Source organism: Papio anubis, chromosome 8, assembly GCF_008728515.1.
Source record: "Papio anubis isolate 15944 chromosome 8, Panubis1.0, whole genome shotgun sequence".
Lineage (NCBI taxonomy): Eukaryota > Metazoa > Chordata > Mammalia > Primates > Cercopithecidae > Papio > Papio anubis.
The window spans coordinates 97,013,854-97,036,071 of NC_044983.1; the positions used below are offsets into that span (position 1 = coordinate 97,013,854).

Sequence of the window (22,218 nt, forward strand, 5' to 3'; positions counted from 1 at the left end):
TCTTTCTCTTTCTTTCTTTCTTTCTTTCTTTCTTTCTTTCTTTCTTTCTTTCTTTCTTTCTTTCTTTCTTTCTTTCTTTCTTTCTTTCTCTTTTTCTCTCTTTCTCTCTTTCTCTCTTTCTTTCTCTCTTTCTCTCTTTCTTTCGAGTTTTGCTCTTGTTGCCCAGGCTGGAATGCAATGGCACAATCTCTGCTCACTGCAAACCTCCACCTCCCAGGTTCAAGAGATTCTCCTGCCTCAGCCTCCCGAGTAGCTGGGATTACAGGGTCCTGCCACCACACCCAGCTAATTTTTGTATTTTTAGTAGAGATGGGGTTTCACCATGTTGGCTGGGCTGGTCTCGAACTCCTGATGTCCAGTGAGCCACTCACCTCAGCCTCTCAAAGTGCTGGGATTACAGGCGTGAGCCATCGCGCCCAGCCTGTGTGTTCTTTCTTAGTAGTCTTCATCACTCAGTTCCTGTGAATCACCTGACATTTGCATCTTTAGTCATTCTCTTTTTCTTTACTGTTCCTCAGTCCTTGTCAGGCCCCTGCTCTAAGCCCAGTGAATGTGTGGGTTTGTATTTCACTAGTGTTCTTCAAGCCCAGGGCTCTGTTTTGTCTTCCCGGGGCTTCTGTACACACCTGCCTCTCTGTACACACAACACAGAAGATGACTCTGTGTTGGTCACCGCTGGATCACTCGTCTGTCTCCCTCTTGGACTGTCAGCTCCGTGAAGCAGGGTTTTGAGTTTCTTTTCTATCCCCCGTATCTAATGTTGTGTTTGACCCATTGTGGGCTTGTGTGGATGTTTACAGACTGAATGAATACATGAATTAAAGAAATAAATGAAGAAAATGAATATATTGGTGGTTAGATCATCTTTTTTTAAAGCAACTTTTCATGGTGTATATTTAAGATACACAGCATGATGTTATGGAATATATGTAGATACTTTATCCATCATCTCATATCCACCGTCTCACACAGTTACCCATTTCTTTTTGTTTTTGGCAAGAGCAGCTAAAATCTACTCATTTAGCATGGATTCCATATATAGTATATATATTTTTTCTTTTTCCCCCGACCTCCATCTACAGTACAATTTTATTACTGATGGTCCTCATGTTGCACCTTAGTTTGCTAGATTTGTTGGCATAATTAGATCGTTGTTGGGCACTTGTTTTCAGAGAGTGGCTGGAAGTGTGAGAGCCCAGGGGTCAGGGCATAGGGTTGCTGTAATCAACCTGTCACTAAGCCCTGTCATCTGACCTGACTGGTGTGGATGTGGTACCTCACTAAGACATTCCTCAGTGCCGAATGAGGAGCTCAAAAATAAAATAAAAATGAGGTTTATAGAGATGTAGCACTAAAAATGAGATGCCTGGATTGCCAAAAGCCTACAGGCTTTGGGTTTGAAATGAACTAGATCGGGCCTAGTAGTTAAATCAAAATTTCAAAAGGCTTTTATTTTATTTATTTATTTTGAGATAGGATCTCGCTCTGTCACCCAGGCTGGGAGGGTAGTGGCGCGATCTCAGCTCACTGCAGCTTCAAACTCCTGGGCTCAGGCAATCCTCCCATCTCAGCCTCCCAAGTAGCTGGGACTACAGGGATGCACCACCACACTCGGCTGGTTTTTAAAGTTTTTGTAGAGATGGGATCTCACTGTGTTGCCCAGGCTGATCTCAAACTCCTGAGCTCAGGTGATCCCTCTGCCTCAGCCTTCCAAAGTGCTGGGGTTACAGGCAAGAGCCACCGCGCCCGGCTGAAAAGCCTTTCACATGCAGTCCGTTTCTCATGGTTTTCCTTCCTTGAGGGCTGCTCTCCATAGTGTCGCTGTGGTGTGACGGACTTCAGGTCCAAGGCTTAAAGGTGAATGGAAAACCCAGGGGATCAAATAAGACAAGCATTAAATAGTACATCGAATGAAATAGTTTTCAGAACACATAATTGTACAATTTTAAAGCAATAAATAATTTAACATTTTATTTTAAATAAAAAGAATACATGTGGCATCAAATGAAAATAGTACCAAGAGTATAATACAGTGTACCTGGATCTCCCCAGAAACCACCTCTTAATCATCAGTGTAGTTACCACGTAAACCTGGTGCTACACTGATACCTCCATTCTGTGATAAATCACTCTTAAATGGTATCAATGGTCTGCCATCCACTATGTAAAATGAGGAGAATTTTAGCTCATTTACACTCCTCCCTCTTTTCTTACCAAATTTTATAATAAAATAAAATAATTATTTTTAGTTCTTTTGTTGGTCAGCACTATAATCTTATTAATTTCCTGGAGTTTCCATTTTTTTGAACTCGTGTGATTTCTCTTACATCTCTTGATGCCTTGTGCTGTAAGGTGAGGATACCTTCACTATATTCACTATATTTTCTCTCTCCTGTTTCAGATCTTACATTTAACAATCTTTGACTTTTTCACTAACATGAAAGTATATACGTATCTACATTTTGTCCTGCAGGGGGATCCTAAAGGGAAAATTGAAATCTGAAGACATTGACTTGTGTAAGGTTTCTTAGCTGGTTAGTGCTATAGCTGGGGCTAAAACCTGAGGCATTTGACTCCCAATCTAGTAGGCTTTCCACAGATAAGCTCAGTGATTCACTCATCTAATGTTTATTGAGTGCTTATTTTCCTCCAGGCACTAGGTACCAGTAATACAAAAATAATAAGTGGTCTCAAATTGCATGCTTCATAATCAAGGAAGAAAGACAGATATGTAAACAAATAACTAGGTTTCAATGCAGTAATTTGCAAAGGAAGGTGTTATCTGATTTTTTTTTATTCCACAGGTCAGAAATTAGAATAACTGATATAACTATTAGAAGCGGCAACTTTGATGTGTTGAGGAAACAGTGTTTTACCCAGGCCACTTATGCATGTTTAAAAAATAAGTAAGACTTTGCTGATATACTTCCAGGAAAGCAATTTAAATGGTCTGTTTCAAGATTAAATATGAAAGCAGATTTTAAAAATAATGTATAATTATAAATTATATGTTTTATGCTCAGCATGTTTTTATGTGAAAAGATTATCAAAATATTCTTCAGTTGTCCTTATGGAGTTGTTTAGTATTTTGACTTAAAGTCTAAAGTTTATGCATTTATTGTACATTCTTTTTATGGTGACTTGTGAACTTTTTCTTTCTGTTTCCTTCAGATTTTCATCACCGTGAATTGCTTGAGTACAGACTTCTCCTCCCAGAAAGGGGTGAAAGGACTTCCTTTGATGATTCAGATTGACACATACAGTTATAACAATCGTAGCAATAAACCCATTCATAGAGCTTATTGCCAGATCAAGGTCTTCTGTGACAAAGTGAGTAAAGATGACAGTTTTTTATAAAGGTATCTTTGTTATTACATATTACTTTTAATGGCATTTCTTCCTTGTCACCTTCACTTGTCTAGTGGTGTCAAAATAGTCACTTTACTCATCACAGTGGGAGTGGTAATCTTTTATTCTCAGTTCCTGTTAGATATCTAGGAAGTCTTCAGTCAACTGTATTTTTTTTTCAGTTTATCATTTTTATCACTAAGTTAACGACTGTTTCTTAGCTCAGGCTGCTATAACAAAAAACCGTAGACCGGGTGGCTTAAACAACTGAAATGTATTCCTCAAAGTTCTAGAGGCTGGAAAGTCCAAGGTCAACGTGTCAGCTAATTTGGATCTTAGTGAGGGCTCGCTTCCTAGCTTGCAGACAGCTGCCTTCTCACTGTGTCCTCACATGGCATAGAGAGTGAGCATGCGCATAAGCTCTCTGGTGTCTCTTTTGCTAAGGACACAAATTCTATCATAAAGACTCTACCCTCATGACCTCGTCTAAACCCAATTACCTCCCCCAAATTTCACCTCCAAATACCATCACATTGGGAATTGGGAGTCCAACATACGAATTTTCGGGGCACACAAACTTTTTAGTCTATAACACATTGTGCTGTAGGTTTGATCCAATGAGATAGCTCAAAGAACAGATTAATATTCTTTACTGGGCGTAGACCCTGTCCCAGAGCATATCAGTGCATCCGTTATTATTTTATGGGTTAAATGGGACCTCATCTAGGACTTTTTGGAATGGAAATAGCACTTATAAAATAAGTTCATTAGTACATATGCACTCAGTAAACATGTACTTTGAATCTCCCTGAATCCCACCCCAAGAGAGTTGAAAAATTTGAACAGAAGAACTTAAAACCCTATGATTAGGTGACAGGAAATCCTCACAAATCCCAAATATGAATGGGACCAGGCATTAACAATTTCAAACCCTGTGTGATATCAGCGTTTGTGAGGGAAAGTAATGGGGCCACTTGATAGCCAAAGAACAGGACACCTACAAAGTTGTCCAAAGTACTCACTGGAAAGTGAAGTGGGCTGTCTCAGGACAGCATGTGAGACTTGGGTGGGAGGGTGCAGATCTAGTGGATTCTAATTTGCCAGTGAGTGTAAGAGGACTGAGCATTGAAATGTTTTGGGCTCTATGAACTCTGGGAAGTCAGAAACTAAAGTTCCCTTCTAAGACAAAATCCTGCTCTGGAAAAAAAAAAAAAATTCTCGGAGTAAAGTCCAAGCTGAGTTGGAAAAAAAAAAAGGTGAGAAGGAAAGAGGTCAAAATGAAAATGAAGAGGAAGATGGGAAGGGATACAGAGTAGGCAGATCTCAGAAAATCTGACTATATTTGTATCACTTTGTGAACACACCAGATGGGGACCCTGGGAGCCACGAAACTAGAAGAAATCCTGGCTCACTCATTTCACTTGAAAATGACCAACAGAAAAGAAAAAGCAGTTGAATCCCATACAATGTTTTATGAAAAAAGAGATTAAGATCAGACTGACTTCCCTATGAATAATGAATGCATTTCAAAAAGACAGGCCCACAAAACAGGTGAAAACTGTAGCCTAATATTTCAAAATAAACTAAATGAAATTAAGGAAATAATGGACGTTATGAAGATCAACATAAATCTCAATTTGAAAAAGTCAACTTGAGATGTGTAGAAAATAGAATGACTTGAAAAAGATGAGATGGAATTCAAGGAATTTAGAAATAAAAGATTAAAATGGATTAGAAATAAAAACTATGCTAGAAGCAACACAAGAATAAATAAATATAAAAGATAATGCTTTAAGAAAAGAAGCTAGGAAACAAAATTTTTAAAATCAAAGGAAATGAAGAAAGAGGTGTGAGAGAAAATACAGATATAGAAGAAAGGTAAAGGAGATGTAATATAGATCAGGTGCGTGGCTCACACCTGTAATCCCAGCACTTTGGGAGGCCAAGGTGGAAGGATCACATGAGTCCAGGAGTTCGAGACCAGCTTAGGCAACAAAGTGAGACCCCTGTCTCTACAAAAAAAATGTAAAAATTAGCCAGGTTCAGTGATGCATGTCTGTAGCCCTAGGTACTCGGGAGGCTGAGGCAGGAGGATTGCTTGAGTCCAGGAGTTTGAGGTTGTGGAGACCTATGCTCCAGCCTGGGTGACAGAGCAAGACCCTATCTTAAAAAAAAAAAAAAAAAAAATCCAATATACATATAATAGGAATCTTTGAGGAAAAAAAAGTGGGGGGATGGAATACTAAAAATACATTGCTTTAAATATGCATTTAAATACATATTCTCAAAGGAAAACCTTAAACAGAAAGTATATGTATTTAAACAGTCCACCACGCACTTGGGAAAATTGATCCACTATAACCAATACAAAATAGTTAAGCTATTGGACTTTTTGAAAAAAGAAAATAATTTTCTTTGGGCCTCTAAGTAAATAAAATAAATATTAAATCACTTATAAGGAAAATTTGATTATCAAACTTTTCAACAGCAACACCTTGTCAGAAGACAATGATATTTAAGGTAATCAAGTAAAGAAAATGTGGGGCAAGGATTTTATACACAGCCTAATTGACTTTGAAGTGTAAAGACTGCAGGCACAAACAAAATAAACAAATCCCCAACATCCAGAGAATATTTCTTCTCAGGGACTCTAGTAGTGAACACAATTTAGACAAGCAGTATTACTGTAAAGATATTGGTAAAACGATGGGTGGTGCGCATTCAGGATCTATTTACCTGTAGATCTAATTCTAAATGATGGCGGAGACAGTGTGACAGTATATTCTGACAAGGTAGACATCGTACAATTGTTTTAAAACCGGAAAGGATAGGAAGGGTATATGAGCGGTAAAATAAGTTGACTAGCTGCTTATAGAGATTAACTGTGAGTGAAAGGATAGTACTTCATATTAGATGCTGGGGAGAGAGAGGAACAGGAAGAAGATATTAGTAGCCAGTTCACTGTTGCCCATCACTCTTTTTTAAAATTATTTTTCCCTAAGTTATTGGGGTACATGTGGTATTTGGTTACATGAGTAAGCTCTTTAGTGGTGATTTGTGAGATTTTGGTGTGCCTATCACCCAAGCAGTACACACTGCACCATATTTGTAGTCTTTTATCCCTTAACCCCCTCCCACTTTTCCCCAGAAGTCCCCAAAGTCCATTGTATCATTCTTATGGCTTTGGGTCCTCGTAACTTACCTCTTACATGTCAGTGAGAACATATGATGTTTGGTTTTCCATTCCTGAGTTACATCACTTAGAGTAATAGTCTCCAATCTTATCCAAGGCACTGCAAATGCCATTAATTCAGCCCATCACTCTTACAGGTGCTGCAGTCAGTTGTATTAAAGGTTTAATACTATTAACATGTTTGAGAGTTCTGGTTTAGCTGTGGCAGGAGAAAGCAGAGATGGTCAGGAAACCAGAAAGAAAACATGAAAACAAGAACTGCATAGGGGTTAGGGACATGCGGTGTAGCAGTAAATATCCCTGAAGTCTCAATGGCCTTTCAGGCCATGATGATTTCAGTTAATGCCAATCATCCAGCCATCAGAGCAGCAGGGCAATCAATAGGACAGTTTCCATGACACTGGTAGGACAGTAGGACAGTACACAGTAGAACAGTTTAGGACAGTTCAGAGTACACAGTAGGACAGTTCACAGTACACAGTAGGACAGTACATAGTAGAACAGTTCACAGTACACAGTAGGACAGTACACAGTAGAACAGTTCCAGCGTAAGCGCCAGGTGAGATTGTGGCACATTGCAGCCAGTTCATCGGCATTACCGGCAGGACAGCACATAGCAGAACAGTTCACAGTACGGATTGTGCAATATTACAGCCAGACAGTCCAGGGTACAATAGGACAGTACATTGTGCAGAACAGTTCACAGCACAAAGTAGACGAAAGCATAGCAGACACCACAGCAATACAGCAGATAGTACAAAAAGAGACGCGTCTGCACAGGCAGACACCACATTGCAGGATTGTGTCTCATTGGTAGATTGTGCAATACCAGTACGATTGTGTCTGGCCAGCAGCGCGAAGAGACAGCAATATTGCAGACAGCAATACCGGTGGTGACAGTTCACAGCAGACAGCGTCACTTCAGCATGGATAAACCGAGCACACAAAATGGCAGGACAGAAGGCCATAGTAGGACAAAGTTCATGGTAGACAGTGCCATGGCATGAGAACAGTGCATTGTAGGGATGGAAAAGCACATAGGGATAAAGTTCACAGTGCACAAGTAGACACTTCCTACAGTGAATACTGCAGGATGTAGGCACACAGGACAGTTCAAGGCACACAGTAGGAGGCTGTTGGCAGGATGTTTCCATGACACAGCAATCAGTAGGACAGTTTCCAAGACAGTAGAGAAGTTTCCATGACAGTTTCCAGAGGCCTGTTAAATCAATAGACACAGTTGTATAGGAATGGTGAAATATCAAAGGTACAGACAGCATAAGCAATTTGCCCAGAGACACACAGTGAGAATGCAGAGTAGTTAGATGCAAATCTAGGTCTAATTTCAAACTCATTCTCCTGGAATTGATAAATAACTTTATACATAAAATACCGAAATGACAACTGGCATTTCAACACCTCAACAAAGAGCCAAGGTAGGCTTTAGAAACAAAACCAAACCAAAAAAATCAGCTTATATCTTTAATTCAGCATATTAAACATTTTCAAATGATGTATAACAGACAATTTTTTAAAGCAAAAATAAGGAAGCATTTAAATAATTTGAATTCCCTTACTTTATTTCAGATATTCCGGGGGAGACTGTAGAATCCCCCTCCATGAATCCCCTTCTTGGAAATAAAGAATAAAGTTAGAGATGACGAGAAAGAGGGGAAAGAATTGGATAGAGGAACCTGGCAATCCATTCATATTCACTTTGGTAGTTGGAATTGAAAGTGAGAGAGAGGGCTTAAGGATTCTCCTAAAATTATTTTACATTATAGTGTTAATGTAATAAATACTAAGAAAAACAAAGAATAAAAGCATGCATAATGTACAGCGAATGTTATGTTGTTGTTCACCTAAGTCCTAGAATGAGAGGGACTATAAGACACTAAGAGGGCAGATACAATTACTGATTGATTATACCTTTTGTTTGAAAATAGTTTTATACATTTTCATTCAGTTATTTTAACCTGTAGAAGGGAGACGGTGAAAAAGAGGATTGTATGGATTTTTCCAAAGCAGTTGTTTCCTGAAGTCGTGTTAAGAGGGTAATCTGTGGCAAGGAAAGAAATGGTTGAAAGAACCACTTATTTGTGTGAACATGTTTGTAAATATGCATAAAAACTGGGAAGGACTATGTCAACAAATACCTTGCCAATCAGAAAGTAGGTGGCATTTCCAATAGCTCCTATTTTGCATATCAGTCTAGTAAATATCAGTGCTAAGTGAAAGAAAATGGTTGGAGAATGTTGGATAAAGGATAAGCATTTATTCCAAGTAAGTAGTGATGTCAAGAGGTTCTAGCAGGAAGTTACACATCCTGATGTTAAGAGTTGGAGTGGGGTGTGTCAGGAAACTCATAAGGAAGAAATCTCACGGGTCCTGCAGGGTGTATTCATCGTAATTACTGTCAATTTATTTAACAAACTAGACCCGAAATCTTTTGCTGTAATTTGTCATCATTGTTGCACTCTAATTTCAAAATCCAAGTAAAACTGATTCCTGGGAGATTAAAAAGAGAAATAAAAGTTTAATTTGTATACTGTTCAAATGGGTGTGTAAATACAAATGCCCAATTTGACTTGTCCTTTCAGGCAAAAGAGTTGAGGGCTATTCTGTTTTAAAACCATGTATTTTTCTCATCACAGTCTATAGTTTTCAAGAGATGGAATTCTGCACTATTTACAGTTCTCCAGCTTGATTTCGAATGAATCAATTAATTAATCAATTGTAATTAATCTCACATCTGCGAGAGTGCAGATGAAAATAAAGGGCTTCCCTAACCATACTTGGTATTAAGATACTTCTATTGAAATGCATGTGTTAATACATTTTAAAACTTCGGGATCTGTTTATATACCTACCTATATAGATACCTACATGCATATCTTTATGCTAACATTAAATTCTTTCACAATCTTGCGTGAAGATTTTGTGTTACTGCAAACAATAGCTACGCATGGTGGAAAAACTGAGAAATAAAGCCACATTCTTAAAATACATGTACAGGAGCAACTTAAGTGTTAAATAAAAAACAAAGACAGCCATCACCTCTCAAGTGGTGGCAAAAATGATCACAATATTGGCAGGAATTTTTCAGATATATTTTCCAAATTTAACACTCTATAGTGGACATTTAGATGGAGGAAATTATTTTCAAATGACAAATTTAGTATTTGTAACGAATTATTCTCTTCTGGAAGAACTAGACTTTTGCACTTTAATAACAGTGGAAAGAATATTTTCTCAAAGTCTCAGGTCACAAAGAATCATAGAGGTGGAATACTTGGAAGGTCTTGCTCAAGGAGTGTTTTCTTTACTTTAATGGAATGTGTCGAAGCTTCCCGGGGTCACTGTGAAGTCAAAAGCTTTATTCTAGAAATAAGAATTGTGGTTCTCTTGAGTGGATTTATCAAAATTGTTTTGTCATGCTGATAGCTGGGCATTCTGGGCAGGAAATTTCTTTTGTAGAAGGGCCACCACCTGCTTTATAGATACTTTGTGTTTTACGTTAATTCTTTGGATTTGGCATATAAAAGAGTGCCTGAAAAATAACAAGCATGTGACTTTGCTAAATTCTACATTGAATATACAGGCTTACTTCATTTTATTGTGCTTTGCTTTATTATGTTTCACAGAAAGCAGGTTTTTACAAATGGAAGGTTTGTGACAACCCTGTATCGATCAAGTCTGTCAGCTCCATTTTGCCAACAGAATATGTTCGTGTCTCTGTGTCACATTTTGGTGATTCTCTCGACATTTGAAACATTTTCATTATTATTATATCTGTCATGTTTGCGATCAATGATGATTGGTGTTACTATTGTAATTGTTTGGGGCACCTCCAACTGCACCCATATAAGATGGTGAACTTAATTGATCAGGGTTGTGTGTGTTCTGATTGCTCCACCAACCAGCCATTCCCTAGTCTCTCTCCCTCTCTTCCTTTGGTCTTCCTATTGCCTGAGACAGAACAATATGAAACCAAGCCAATTAATAAACCTACAGTGGTCCCTGAGTGTTCAAGTGAAAGGAACAATTGCATCTCTCTCACTTTAATCAAAAGCTAGAAATAATTAAGCTTAGGGAGGAAGGCATATCAAAAGCTGACACAGGCCAAGAGCTGGGCCTCTTGTATCAGTTAGCCAAGGTGCGAATGCAAAGGAAAAGTTCTTGAAGGAAATTGAAAGTGCTACTCCAGTGAACACACAAATGATAAGAAAGTGAAACTGCCCTACTGCTGTCGTGGAGAAAGTTTTAGTGGTCTGGATAGAAGATTAAACCAGCCACAACATTCCCTTAGGCCAAAGCCTAATCCAGAGCAAGGCCCTAAGTCTTTTCAACTCTATGAAGGTTGAGAGAGATGAGGAAGCTGCAGAAGAAAAGTTTGAAGCCAGCAGAGATCACTTCATAAGATTCAAGCAAAGAAACCATCTCCATAACATAAATGTGCAAGATTAAACAGCAAGTGCTGATGTAGAAGCTGCAGCAAGTTATGCAGAAGATGTAACTGAGATCATTGATGAAGGTGGCTATACTAAACAACAGATTTTCATTGTAGAGCAAATAGCCTTCTATTGGGAGATGTCACCTAGGACTTTCATAGCTAGAGAGAAGTCAATGCCTGACTTTGAAACCTCAAAGGAGAGGCTGACTTTCTCATTAGGGGCTAACGCAGCTGCTGTCTTTAAGTTGAAGTCAGTGCTTATTTACCATTCCAAAAATCCTAGGGTCCTTAAAAATCTTGCTATATCTGGTCTGCTTGTGCTCTGTAAACAAAACAACAAAGCCTGGATGACAGCTTATGTGTTTCTGGTGGGCTTAATTTTAAGCCCACTATTGAGACGTACTGCTCAGGAAAAAAAAGATTCCTTTTAATTGACAATGTTCCCAGTCACCTAAGAGCTCTGGTGGAGATGTACAAAAAGATAAATATTGTTTTCATGCCTGCTAACACAACAACATCCATTCTGCAGTCCATGGATCGAGGAATAATTTTAATTTTCCAGTCTTTTTATTTAAGAAATGTGTTTGGTAAGTCTGTTGCTGCTATAGATAGTGATTCCACTGATGGTTCTGGGCAAAGTAAGTTGAAGTCCTTTTGGAAAGAATTCACCATGTTAGATGCCATTAAAAACATTCGTAATTCATGGGAGGAGGTCAAAATATTAGCATTAACAGGAGTTTGGAAGAAGTTGATTCCAGCCCTCATGGATAACTTTGAGGTGTTCAATACCTCAGTAGAGGAAGTAACTGCAGATGTGATGGAAACAGCAAGATTAGAACTAGAAGTGGAGCCTAAAGATGTGATTGAATTGCTGCAATCTCATAAGAAACATATGAGGAGTTGCATCTTATGGATGAGCAAAGAAAGTGAGATAGAATCTACTGCTGGTGAAGAGGCTGTGAACACTGTTGGAATGACAACAAAGAATTTAGAATATTACATAAACTTAGTTGATAAAGCAGCAGCAGTGCTTGGGAGGATTGATTCCAATTTTGAAAGAAGTCCTACTGTGGGTAAAGTGCTATCAGACAGCATCACATGTTATAGAGAAATCTTTCCTGAAAGGTAGAGTTAATTGATGCATCAAACTTCATTTTTGTCTTATTGTAAGAAATTGTTACATCCACCCCAACCAGCAACCCACCTTGATCAGTCAGCAGCTATCAACATCAAGGTAAGACCATCTATTAGCAAAAAGATTGCAACTTGCTAAAGCTTCAGTGTGTATTTTTTTAGCAATGAAGTATTTTTAAATTAAGATATGTACGTTTTTAAGACATAATGCTATTGCACACTTGATACACTATAGTGCAAACATAACCTCTCTATTCACTGGGAAATAAAAAAAAAGTGTTGCTCTTTTTATTTCAATATTTCTTTTTTATGGGGGTCTGGAACTGAACCTATAGTGCCTCTGAGGTATGCTTCTGTATAAATCTTGAAACAGATTAATTATTTTCCCTTTCCTCATAAATAGTACAAAATAAAACATTAACTCAGAAATCAAATTCCTTGACCCAACTTGGGGTGTTTCTGGGGGCAGCTATAATTTATACAGGTTAACAAAATCTAAATTTTATTTCTATTAAATGTTATATTGTACAGAGCCCCAAGCACGTAGAAAAATGCCTTACATGGACCCAGTAAAAAAAATAGCTCCTATTACAGACTTTAGTATTTTAAAGAACCCCTTTGCTTATGTTTCACATCCAATTGAAGATTGTATCTGTGCATTTAGCACTTCATTTTTTGAAAATATGTTTTCTAGCACAAAACTGTACAAAACCTTTATATATCAGGAAGAGATTTCCCTAGCAGATAGTTTTATATTTTATGCCCCGTTTGCTGTGAATTTCCATGATCTGCAAGTATCAATGACAATTCAAAACTTCATATGAAGCACTATAAAATTCCCCCCTTTGGTAGTAAGTAAAATAATTATTTCATTTGGTAGTTTTTAAAATATAAAAATGCACATTTAAATGATCTGGTTAAAATATTAAGGTATTTCAATTCTATTATGTAAAGCTCTTAGAAATTCCCTGGCACAGAGTTAGCTATTATTACTCATTCTCCAAAAATTAGTTTAAAGCCATAAGCCATCTCTTTTGTGAAGCCTTCATTGACCATAAATTCTCACTGTGTCATGGCATCATGCTGGCCAGAATTGGGAATCTGCTTTTCTACAAAAGCCAATTTGATAAGCAAAAAATATATCTCATTGTCCTGTAATAATTCAAACCATGTGTGTGTCTTTGTCTGTGAATTGCCTATTTCATGACTCTTGTCCATTGTTCTATTAGTATGTTAGCTGTTTTTAAAATCTGAATCATTATTTATATATTAAGGATTTGACATTTTATGTGATATTTTATATTAAGTATTTTTGCCAACCTTTCCTTTGTCTTTTAATTGATTTGTTTGCATACAGAAGGATTAAATTTTTATATTGTTAAATCTATCTGTTTTATATGTGATGATTTGGGGACAATTTTGGAAGGGTGAAAGGTTGCTGGCCATTCTATGCATTGCTGCTCCCTAAATATGCCACCACAATGGGCAAGAACTGTAAACATGAATCTGAAACTTAGGGAAGGAGTTTAGGTGGGAGATGTTGATCAGAGTGTCACCTACCTAGTGCCTTGTGAAAACGAAGATACAGATTAATTCTTCCACGGCAAGAGTAGAGATAGAGCATGGAAAAGGAATCCATTTTGGAATGTCTGTATTTGGGGGATAAGGAAAAGAAAATGAGTTAGCAAAGCTCATAGAGAGAAATAACCAAAGAGAAAAGATAGGGCATCATTATAGGCCATGAAGTAAAGAGATATAGGGTGGTGGTCAAATGGTTAAGTAGGATGCGATTTGGCGATTTGGCAAGAGGAGCCCATGAAAAAGGCAAATTGCAAAAACAGAGGAGCAAACAGGAGTTTAATAGACTAAACATTTTTCTATTTGGTTGAATGAGCACTCTCTCTAAGAACATATGGAAATATTAAAACAAAAACAAAAACCATACTTACATGTACAAAGTAGTCCTACATCTTGTGTGGTTTCCTTATGGCTTCTTTCATTTCCACCACTGTAATAATTTTTTAAAGTTTAAAAGGAAAGCAAAGGAAACATTTTATAGGGAATTCACACTTTAAAACCCTCTCCATGCCTAGGAATAAATATAATGGGTCAATGATTCATCTTCTGACACTTTATTATAATCACTAAAGTCACTTAATGGGTTTCATTGGTTTAGCGAACTGTGTTGATTTTTTCCATATGGATTCAAAACTGAATTTCTTTAAATAGGAAAGATACCAAAAAAGGAGAGAAAATCTGGGAGAGGCAGGATCACTCACAGGACACAAATGTGCTATAGACTTATGAGTGGTCTTGGCTTTCAGAACCAAAGCCCAACCTTGCCAGAGGAATAGAAATGGGGCTGCCTGGTTTCCTTCTCCCCTGCATTGTTTCATATCCTCATGACTTATGTGTGACATGACTTTTGCATGCTCTGCTAATATGCCTGGCATTGTCTGTATTTTTTTTTTTCCTATCAGGGAGCAGAAAGAAAAATCCGAGATGAAGAGCGGAAGCAGAACAGGAAGAAAGGGAAAGGCCAGGCCTCCCAAACTCAATGTAACAGCTGTGAGTTTCACTGAGACTAATGTTGCTTTCTAAAGACTGCAGGTGGGCTGTGTCCACTGGGGGAACAGGTGGAAGAAGTGGGTTGCAGGTAAAACTACATACATGCAAGGCATGGTTTGCCTTCCCCTGGCAGTGGAGACAGGGTGATTGATTATCCCTGTGAAAAGCAAATAGAATCACATGAGCACAGTGTGTTTGAGCTAGGAAGGACTTTGCAATAACGTGGAGACCAGCATCCTCCTTCTGCAGACAAGGAATCTTGGGTGCATGAAGGGATAGGAGGGTGTGAGGGGCGTTGAGCTTCACCTCAGGAGTGCTCACTTGAAGTCCATGCTCCTGCTGGTTTTGCTGGGATGAGGTGGTGGGAGGTGTCAAAGTGTGTTCACATCTATGGTATTCAGAAAGCTTCCTAGGAGAAAATCGTGGACTTTAAGACTAGGACTTAGAATTGAGAGTTCTTAGTCATATATGACTCTCTCATTTATGAGTTTTGTGATCCCATCCAGCCTCTGATGGGAAGTTGGCCGCCATACCTTTACAGAAGAAGAGTGACATCACCTACTTCAAAACCATGCCTGATCTCCACTCACAGCCAGTTCTCTTCATACCTGATGTTCACTTTGCAAACCTGCAGAGGACTGGACAGGTATGACCTACCAGCTAACGCCCACCTCCCATCCATCCACAGGGAAGGTAGGGCCTTAAGATAGAAGCATTTCAAGACAGTGTTGACCTTAAAAATAACTTACCTTCCATTCACTAGAGAAAAAGTCAATGTCATTCCCTATAGTAAATGCATTTTTATAGAAAGGAATGTCTCAGGAGAGGAAACTAAGTCGAAGAGGAGAGTAAGCTGATATTAGTGAAGTGTTGACAAAGCGTGGAAGAGAAATAAAGCGAGAAGGCTGATAACCTGTAAGTTTTGTTCTGTCAGCTTTGTCATGGCGGGGATTATCCTGACACAATAGAGCTCCACCTAATGGTGGGAAGTTAAACTGCACCTATAACTTCATAAAGTTGCACAAGGGGAGTCTCAGCTTAAATAAAACTCATTCAACAAATTTTCGCTTAGTAAATAAAAAGTTCCCATTTAATAGGTAAATCATTTCACATCAAAATAAAAATGAGGTTGTAGACAAGCCCCCTTAAGAAATAATTTCTGTCTTCTAGTTATATCTACAAGTGAAACGAAATATTTCAAACTAACGTAAATGTCCAATAATTAACTCACTATGGTAGCTCAAGCTGATGGAATATTATGCAGTCACTAAAATTTTAATTATGGAAACTACGTAGCAACATGGGACCTAGTTATGATGATAATGTTCAGTGGAAAAAAAAATGTAGAATAGTAATTTGTGTTCATATTATGATCACAAAACATATAACTGAATTTGAAGGGAGCAAGAAAAATTGCAACACTTTTTACAGGGTTATGAGATATGGCTGATTTTTTGTTTTTGTTTTTAGTATTATTTCTGTTATGTGATAAAAAAATTGTGTGAAAAAGGAAAAAAATAATTATTTCCTTAGCATTAACCAGAATTGTTTTTCACCAAATCAATTGGGTTTTAATGAATTATTGATTCGATGAGTTTTCTTTTAAACCCAAAGTTCTTTGAGGAAACATCTGTTTTGAGAAATAGGAGTATACTGACACATTTAAGTTTTTCTTCCATTCTAAGCATGCAGACACTCATTGGAATTGACCTTAGTGTAGGAAGAGAAATCACTACTGGCTTTACTTTCTCTTTTAGATGTATTTTGTCCCCCAGTATTCTGTGTTCTTTCATTAGATTCATGAGACAGAGCAACTCTACAACCACGGCTTTTTTGTTGTTATTCATGACCCAACATGGTAATAAAATGCCTATAGCTGTTTCTGAAAACACATTAACACTAAAAACTGATTTAATATTTTCATCCTGTCTTACTTGTTGGATAAGAACAAGGACACAAAGTGGGGAGGAGGAATTTTATAATTTATCAAGATAAGCATGCCAGTACCTATTTTTTTTTAATTCCTAAGACCATGGTGATGATTTGTGTCTGGACTGTCTGTGCCCCATGGGATTTTATGGAGCTAGATTTCCATGCCTTCCAGAAGAAGGGATAATTGAGTTAAATTGTTCTTATTGTTTAGTTTACTGTCATGACTCCGGCCTCAGTTCCATGTCAAAGCTAATAACCTGACCTGTTCTCTTGGCAAGATTTCTCCAAAATACACAAAGTGTAAATTAATCTGAGGAGGAAAAGTGGCCCTATCTGGCTGCTCTTGACTGTCAGTCCACTGACCTATCCTGCCCCCAGGTGTCATGAGCCCGGCTGTCAGCCTGAGGCAGAATCAGAAGGAAAGTGCAGATGTTTCAGTCTGTTGGTTTCAGCATTTGCCAGGCAGCCCAGTCAGCACCCCCCTGTATATCCTGCCTGTATATCCCCCTGTATATCTGAAGGCCTTCCTCGGAGCTCTCAACCTTCTCCCATGGCCTTGGATTCGGAGAGGAGGATCAATGAAGAAGCCTGCCCTGAGTTTCTGGTAACAAAGGAACACACTCAGCTGTCCCAGAACAACCTGTGACTATCCTGTGATTGATCAGCTAGCTTAGCTGAAGGAAAGGAGCTTGGACAGTGGCTAGGGACTTTCAGACTGCCGTTTCTCAAAAAAGCTAGATGCCTGGGAGATCCTTTCAAAGACAGGAGGGAAGAGGCAGTGCCATGGCCTGAGATTCGGGAATGGAGCAGAGATTGGCTAACTTTGACCTGCAAAACAAGAGCCAGCGGTGGCAGGTCAATGGATATGGCTGGTTTCCCTTAAGTGGGTAGAAAGAGAAAGGGGAGCAAGAGAGACGCAAGGATTTGTAGCATCTCAAAAACCACTGCAGTCCTGAGACTTGCTAAAATCAGCTGCATTGCAGCTGTACACAACTGCAGGGCCAGCAGCCCTGTGGTTCTCATGGGCAGTGAGGCACTCCCAAGCTATGCTGAAGCTACAGGGCAGCAGTCCTTGTTCACTCAAGGACACGACTTGGGGAGTGGGTATTTCGCTGTCAGGCTACCTGCCCCCCACCTCTCCCATTATCTCATTGATTCACATGTGGATTGAAATATTCTTGAGACACTTATCAAGACTATTATGAAGGAATAAATCCAATGTGCAGGCACTATGGAGCCCTTCAGTCTCACTCACCTGATATTGAAACCCTGATATTCAGGCTGTTTTTGTCTGGATGCCTTTAAAGGTCATGTGATTAGGCGAGATTAGGAAAAATGGTGGGATGCAGAGGCATTGTCTTTTTAGATAATGTCTACTTTGCTTGCATCAACCTTCCTCAAAGCTCTTGAACCCAAGGAGGACTCCTCTCCTGTCTCACACACTCAGAAACCATTTCTTGCACTGTTGTTTGTAAAAAAAAAAAAAAACCTTTTTCCAAATCATAGGAGTTATTGATAAGGATTCAGATTCCTGAGTTCCATCCTTGATCTTTTGAGTTAAAATTCCCCAAGTGAGTTCCAGGAATTTTTATTTACGGTAAAGTCTCCAGATATTTTTATGCACTCTAAAGTTTGAAAAACATGCTCTAAAAATTAAGTTAGTGCAATGGGCCCAACAGCTGACATGGTAGAAATAGTGGGTCCTTATGAGCAAGGAGGAGAAATGACAAAGAAGGGACAGTGATGTAAAGAACATTCTGGAGGGCGGGAAAACACCTAAGAGAAGGCTGCTTCCATCTTTGAGTCACCAACCAACTTTGCAGAGGCCAGTAGTCAGGCCAGATAGATGCACTATGCCACGTTTAAAGAAAGCAGCAAAACATAAGCCAACATGGGGAACTTTATCAAAATAATCCAGTTGCATGGCCAGTGGAATGCCCCAGCCTCCTTCACTTAGGTGGGTTACTCCATATTCATGAAATTAGGCAGTCCTATTCCTTGTACATCCCAATGACAGTTGCTCTGAATGCCATGCTGAGACTTCCGGTGGGAAGAAAAAACTTACCTCCTCTGTTTTCTGTTTAAGAAGAAACTAAGTATACAATACAAAGATCCTTCCAAAGACGGGAGAGAAGAGGCAGTGCCATGGCCTTAGATTTGGGGATGGAGCAGAGATTGGCTAACTTTGACCTGCAAAACAAGAGCCAGCAGTGGCAGGCCAGTGGATATGGCTGGTTTCCCTTAAGTGGGTAGAAGGAGAAAGGGGAGCAAGAGAGACGCAAGGATTGGTATGCATCTCAAAAACCACTGCAGTCAAAAACCACCATAGCCATTAAAAAATTAAGAGGACAAACTCCTGTAGAAATCTGAGCTAATGACTAGAATGACTCATTCCCGGAGAGTTCCAGGTAACCAGTCTTGTTTTGTAACTAGATCTAGGCTTGACGGCATCCCAGGAACTGCCAAGAGCCTTTGAGAAGGTTTGCAGGGAGGTTGTCTATCTAGACACAGCTGTTTCTCACCCAGGCAGAGGCAGGGACAGTGACTAATGTACTAGAATCAGAGGCTACTTTTGAGTTAATATGTAAATACCTGATACTAACTCACTCAAACACACTCAAACACAACAGTCCTGTTATTCACTCAAACACAACAGTCCTGTTATTCACTCAAACAAAACAGTCCTGACACACACAGATAAAGATGACAAAAGACTCACAATGTTTACAGATAATTGGGTCAAGAGGACATATATACATAGCAGATGCCCTCTGGATTTCTCCCATGGTTCTTTCTATAAAATAATAAGGATGCTTCATAATTTCTTTAATCTGATTCTGCCTTCTGCCATGCCAACTACCTAAAGTCTGTCTTTGGAGATCTTCCTTCTGGCCAGGAACACTTTCCAGAGCTAAATGACCTTTCCTGGCCTGAAGACTGTTGACTCCTAAATTTCTGTGGTTGTAGGATGCCAAGATACCCTGAGCCCCTTTGGGAAGTAAGTAGATAGGCCTACTTACCGTCACACTGCCCTCTTACACCACTTTCCATCCCCCATTTGATCCACAGGCAAGCTGATTCCAGACACTGTGCTACACAGGGGGCAGGAAAGGACCCACCCTGCAAAGCCAGAGCCTTTGTAAACAATGGATTTTAGATCCCACCAAAATATCTCCTTAATGTCAAGAGTAAGATTTGGCTTAATGCCATAGTTAATCTAATCCGACTGACTTTAGCTAGAAATAATCAGATTTCCAATCTTATTTTATTAAAATCTAGGAATTAACTCCATGGAGATTATAAGGAGGTTAAATATGGATTTCCTTAGAAATACACACACACACACACACACACACACACACACACACACACAGCATCATTAAACAGATTAGTCTTTTGCCTTTTTAAGAGACAGTTTATGCCTTAGGAAAGTCTGTACATCACGTAATATTTTTTCCATTTCTTCTCTCTGACCTACAGTAAGCCTATTGTTTTGTTCCACAGGTGTATTACAATGCGGATGATGAACGAGAAGGGTAAGACACTCGGTTCTTTCATTTCAACGCTCCAAGTCAGCGCATGTCAGTGGTAATGGCTCTTCCAGCACTGGATAACCCTAGGCAGGAAGTGAAACCCTCCTCTCACCTCAGGACTCACAGCTGAGAGACGCTTGATTCTGGGGACCATCTGGGAGGGAGGCTGGGGGCTGGAGGAATGAATAACTTTCTACTTCCAGGATTCTTTCCCCACCCGCTTCCTCCCTATGACCCACCCCTTTGAATAACTAGCTGTTTTTCTAAGGGACCCATTCCTTCCATTCCATCCTTTCATCAATAATCCAGTTGGTGAAATCTTCTTGGTAGTTCTTCTTACCTATTGTTTGGCCCCAACACAAGATCAAGATGAGCTTGAGGCAAGACTCAAAGATGACAGCCTACCCTACTTCCGGTACTGTCTGGGATGCACACACAACCCTCAAATCCCTCTCCCTGAGAAGAAGTTAGCCCGGCAGGCCAGTAGTGAGGCTGGTTTGAATATCAATTGGACTGAGAGCTTTTTCAATTGTGGGTAAGAGACAGTCACAGAGACGCCCAATGTCTCCACATCCTGAATGTGGTCCTGCAGGCTTTCAGGAGCAGCCAGATCTTCAAATTGCTTTCTCTCCATTAATTCAGTTTGTAGACTCAGAATCTTAGGGCCAAAAGGAAACTTTAAGGTCATTTAGCTGACCTCCCCTCGTAGATGATGGTAACAGCTATACCACCTATTTGACAAGTAGTCAATTTTCTACTTGAAAATTCCCAGTGATGGAGAGTTCATGTGTGTGAGATAGCTCATCACACTATTGGACAATTCCAGCTCTTAGGGAGTTCTTTTGTCTGTTGAGCTGATGTCTACCTTCTTTTGACTTCTACCATTGGTCTTAGCTCTGCTCTCTGGATAAGTCTCATCTTCCCTCATCATTCAAACATCCCCTTCCTCCCTACAACTGTTCTTGGTAAAATACAGTTTTACTTCTCAACATCTTAATTTCCCTCCCAGGTATACTACTAAATTTGTTAGTAGTCTCCTTAAAATTGGCTGACTCAGAATAAATATATGTTCTGAACCACGTGAGTTGCAGATTATATTGGAAGATTTCTTCTTAGGACCTGGATGCTATTTTATACTCAAAGCAATCTAGAACTACATGCATTTTCAGTAGCTACTTTATGTTCTTGGTTGCATTACATATGTGTCACTAAAATCTTTACATCTTTTTTCTTCAAGCTACAGTCAAACCAGGGCTTCCCTATTCTTATATAATTAATATATTTACTTGCAAAACATTTCACAGTTGGCAAAATGGAGCAGATATTGCTGAGTTTATACCTAGAGCAGAGGCTGGCAAACTATAGCCAGAGGACCAAATCAGGCCCACTGCTTGTTTTAGTATCGTCTGCAAACTATAAATGGTTTTTACATTTTTTTCAATGGTTGAAAAGAATTCAAAAGAAGAATAATATTGTGTGACATGAAAATTAAATAAAATCCAAGTGTTCTTAAGTAAAGTGCTACTGGAAACAGCTGTGTCAATTCATTTATGTATTGCCTGTGGCATCTTTGCTGCTACAGCAGCAGAGTTGAGTAGTTACAACAGAGACCATATGGCCTGCAAAGTCTAAATATTGCCTGCCCCTTTGCAGAAAAAGTTTGCCACCTTCTATCCTAAAAGACAGAAAATCTCAAAGGAGTCAAATGATTCCCTAGCTGATGAGGAGCAGAACCTCATCCAGCACTTAACCTCTAAATTCTGAGTTCTAAATCTTCTAAATACCTAATTAGACTGTTCTTTCTATCTTGGCACATACATACTATATTCCCAGTGGTTAGAATGAACAGAAATGACTGGCACTGTCAATTCTAATCAGTAATTCCCATGTTTAATGAGGCACAATGTGGAGTCACAGAAACAACATTGACTCTGAGCTCAGGAAGCCCGAGTTCCACTCCTGGGCTACCGCTTACTAATGTAAAGCCTTGGGCCAGCTCCTTGATCTCTGGGCTTTGGTTTCCTTAATTTGACATTGAGGATCTTGCATAAGATCTC

General features: G+C 39.1%; 1 protein-coding gene across 2 annotated transcripts in view; it reads left to right on the plus strand.

Annotated features, from left to right (window-relative positions):
• The window catches only part of GRHL2 (grainyhead like transcription factor 2), a 184,672-nt gene that overhangs the window by 128,618 nt on the left and 33,836 nt on the right, over positions 1-22,218 (plus strand). For both annotated transcript variants that reach the window (XM_003903037.5, XM_009213448.4), the window contains exons 9-12: positions 3,172-3,330; positions 14,609-14,696; positions 15,203-15,342; positions 20,133-20,164. In XM_003903037.5, coding sequence (XP_003903086.1) covers positions 3,172-3,330; positions 14,609-14,696; positions 15,203-15,342; positions 20,133-20,164 — 419 coding nt within the window. The remainder of the gene's footprint in view (positions 1-3,171; positions 3,331-14,608; positions 14,697-15,202; positions 15,343-20,132; positions 20,165-22,218) is intronic.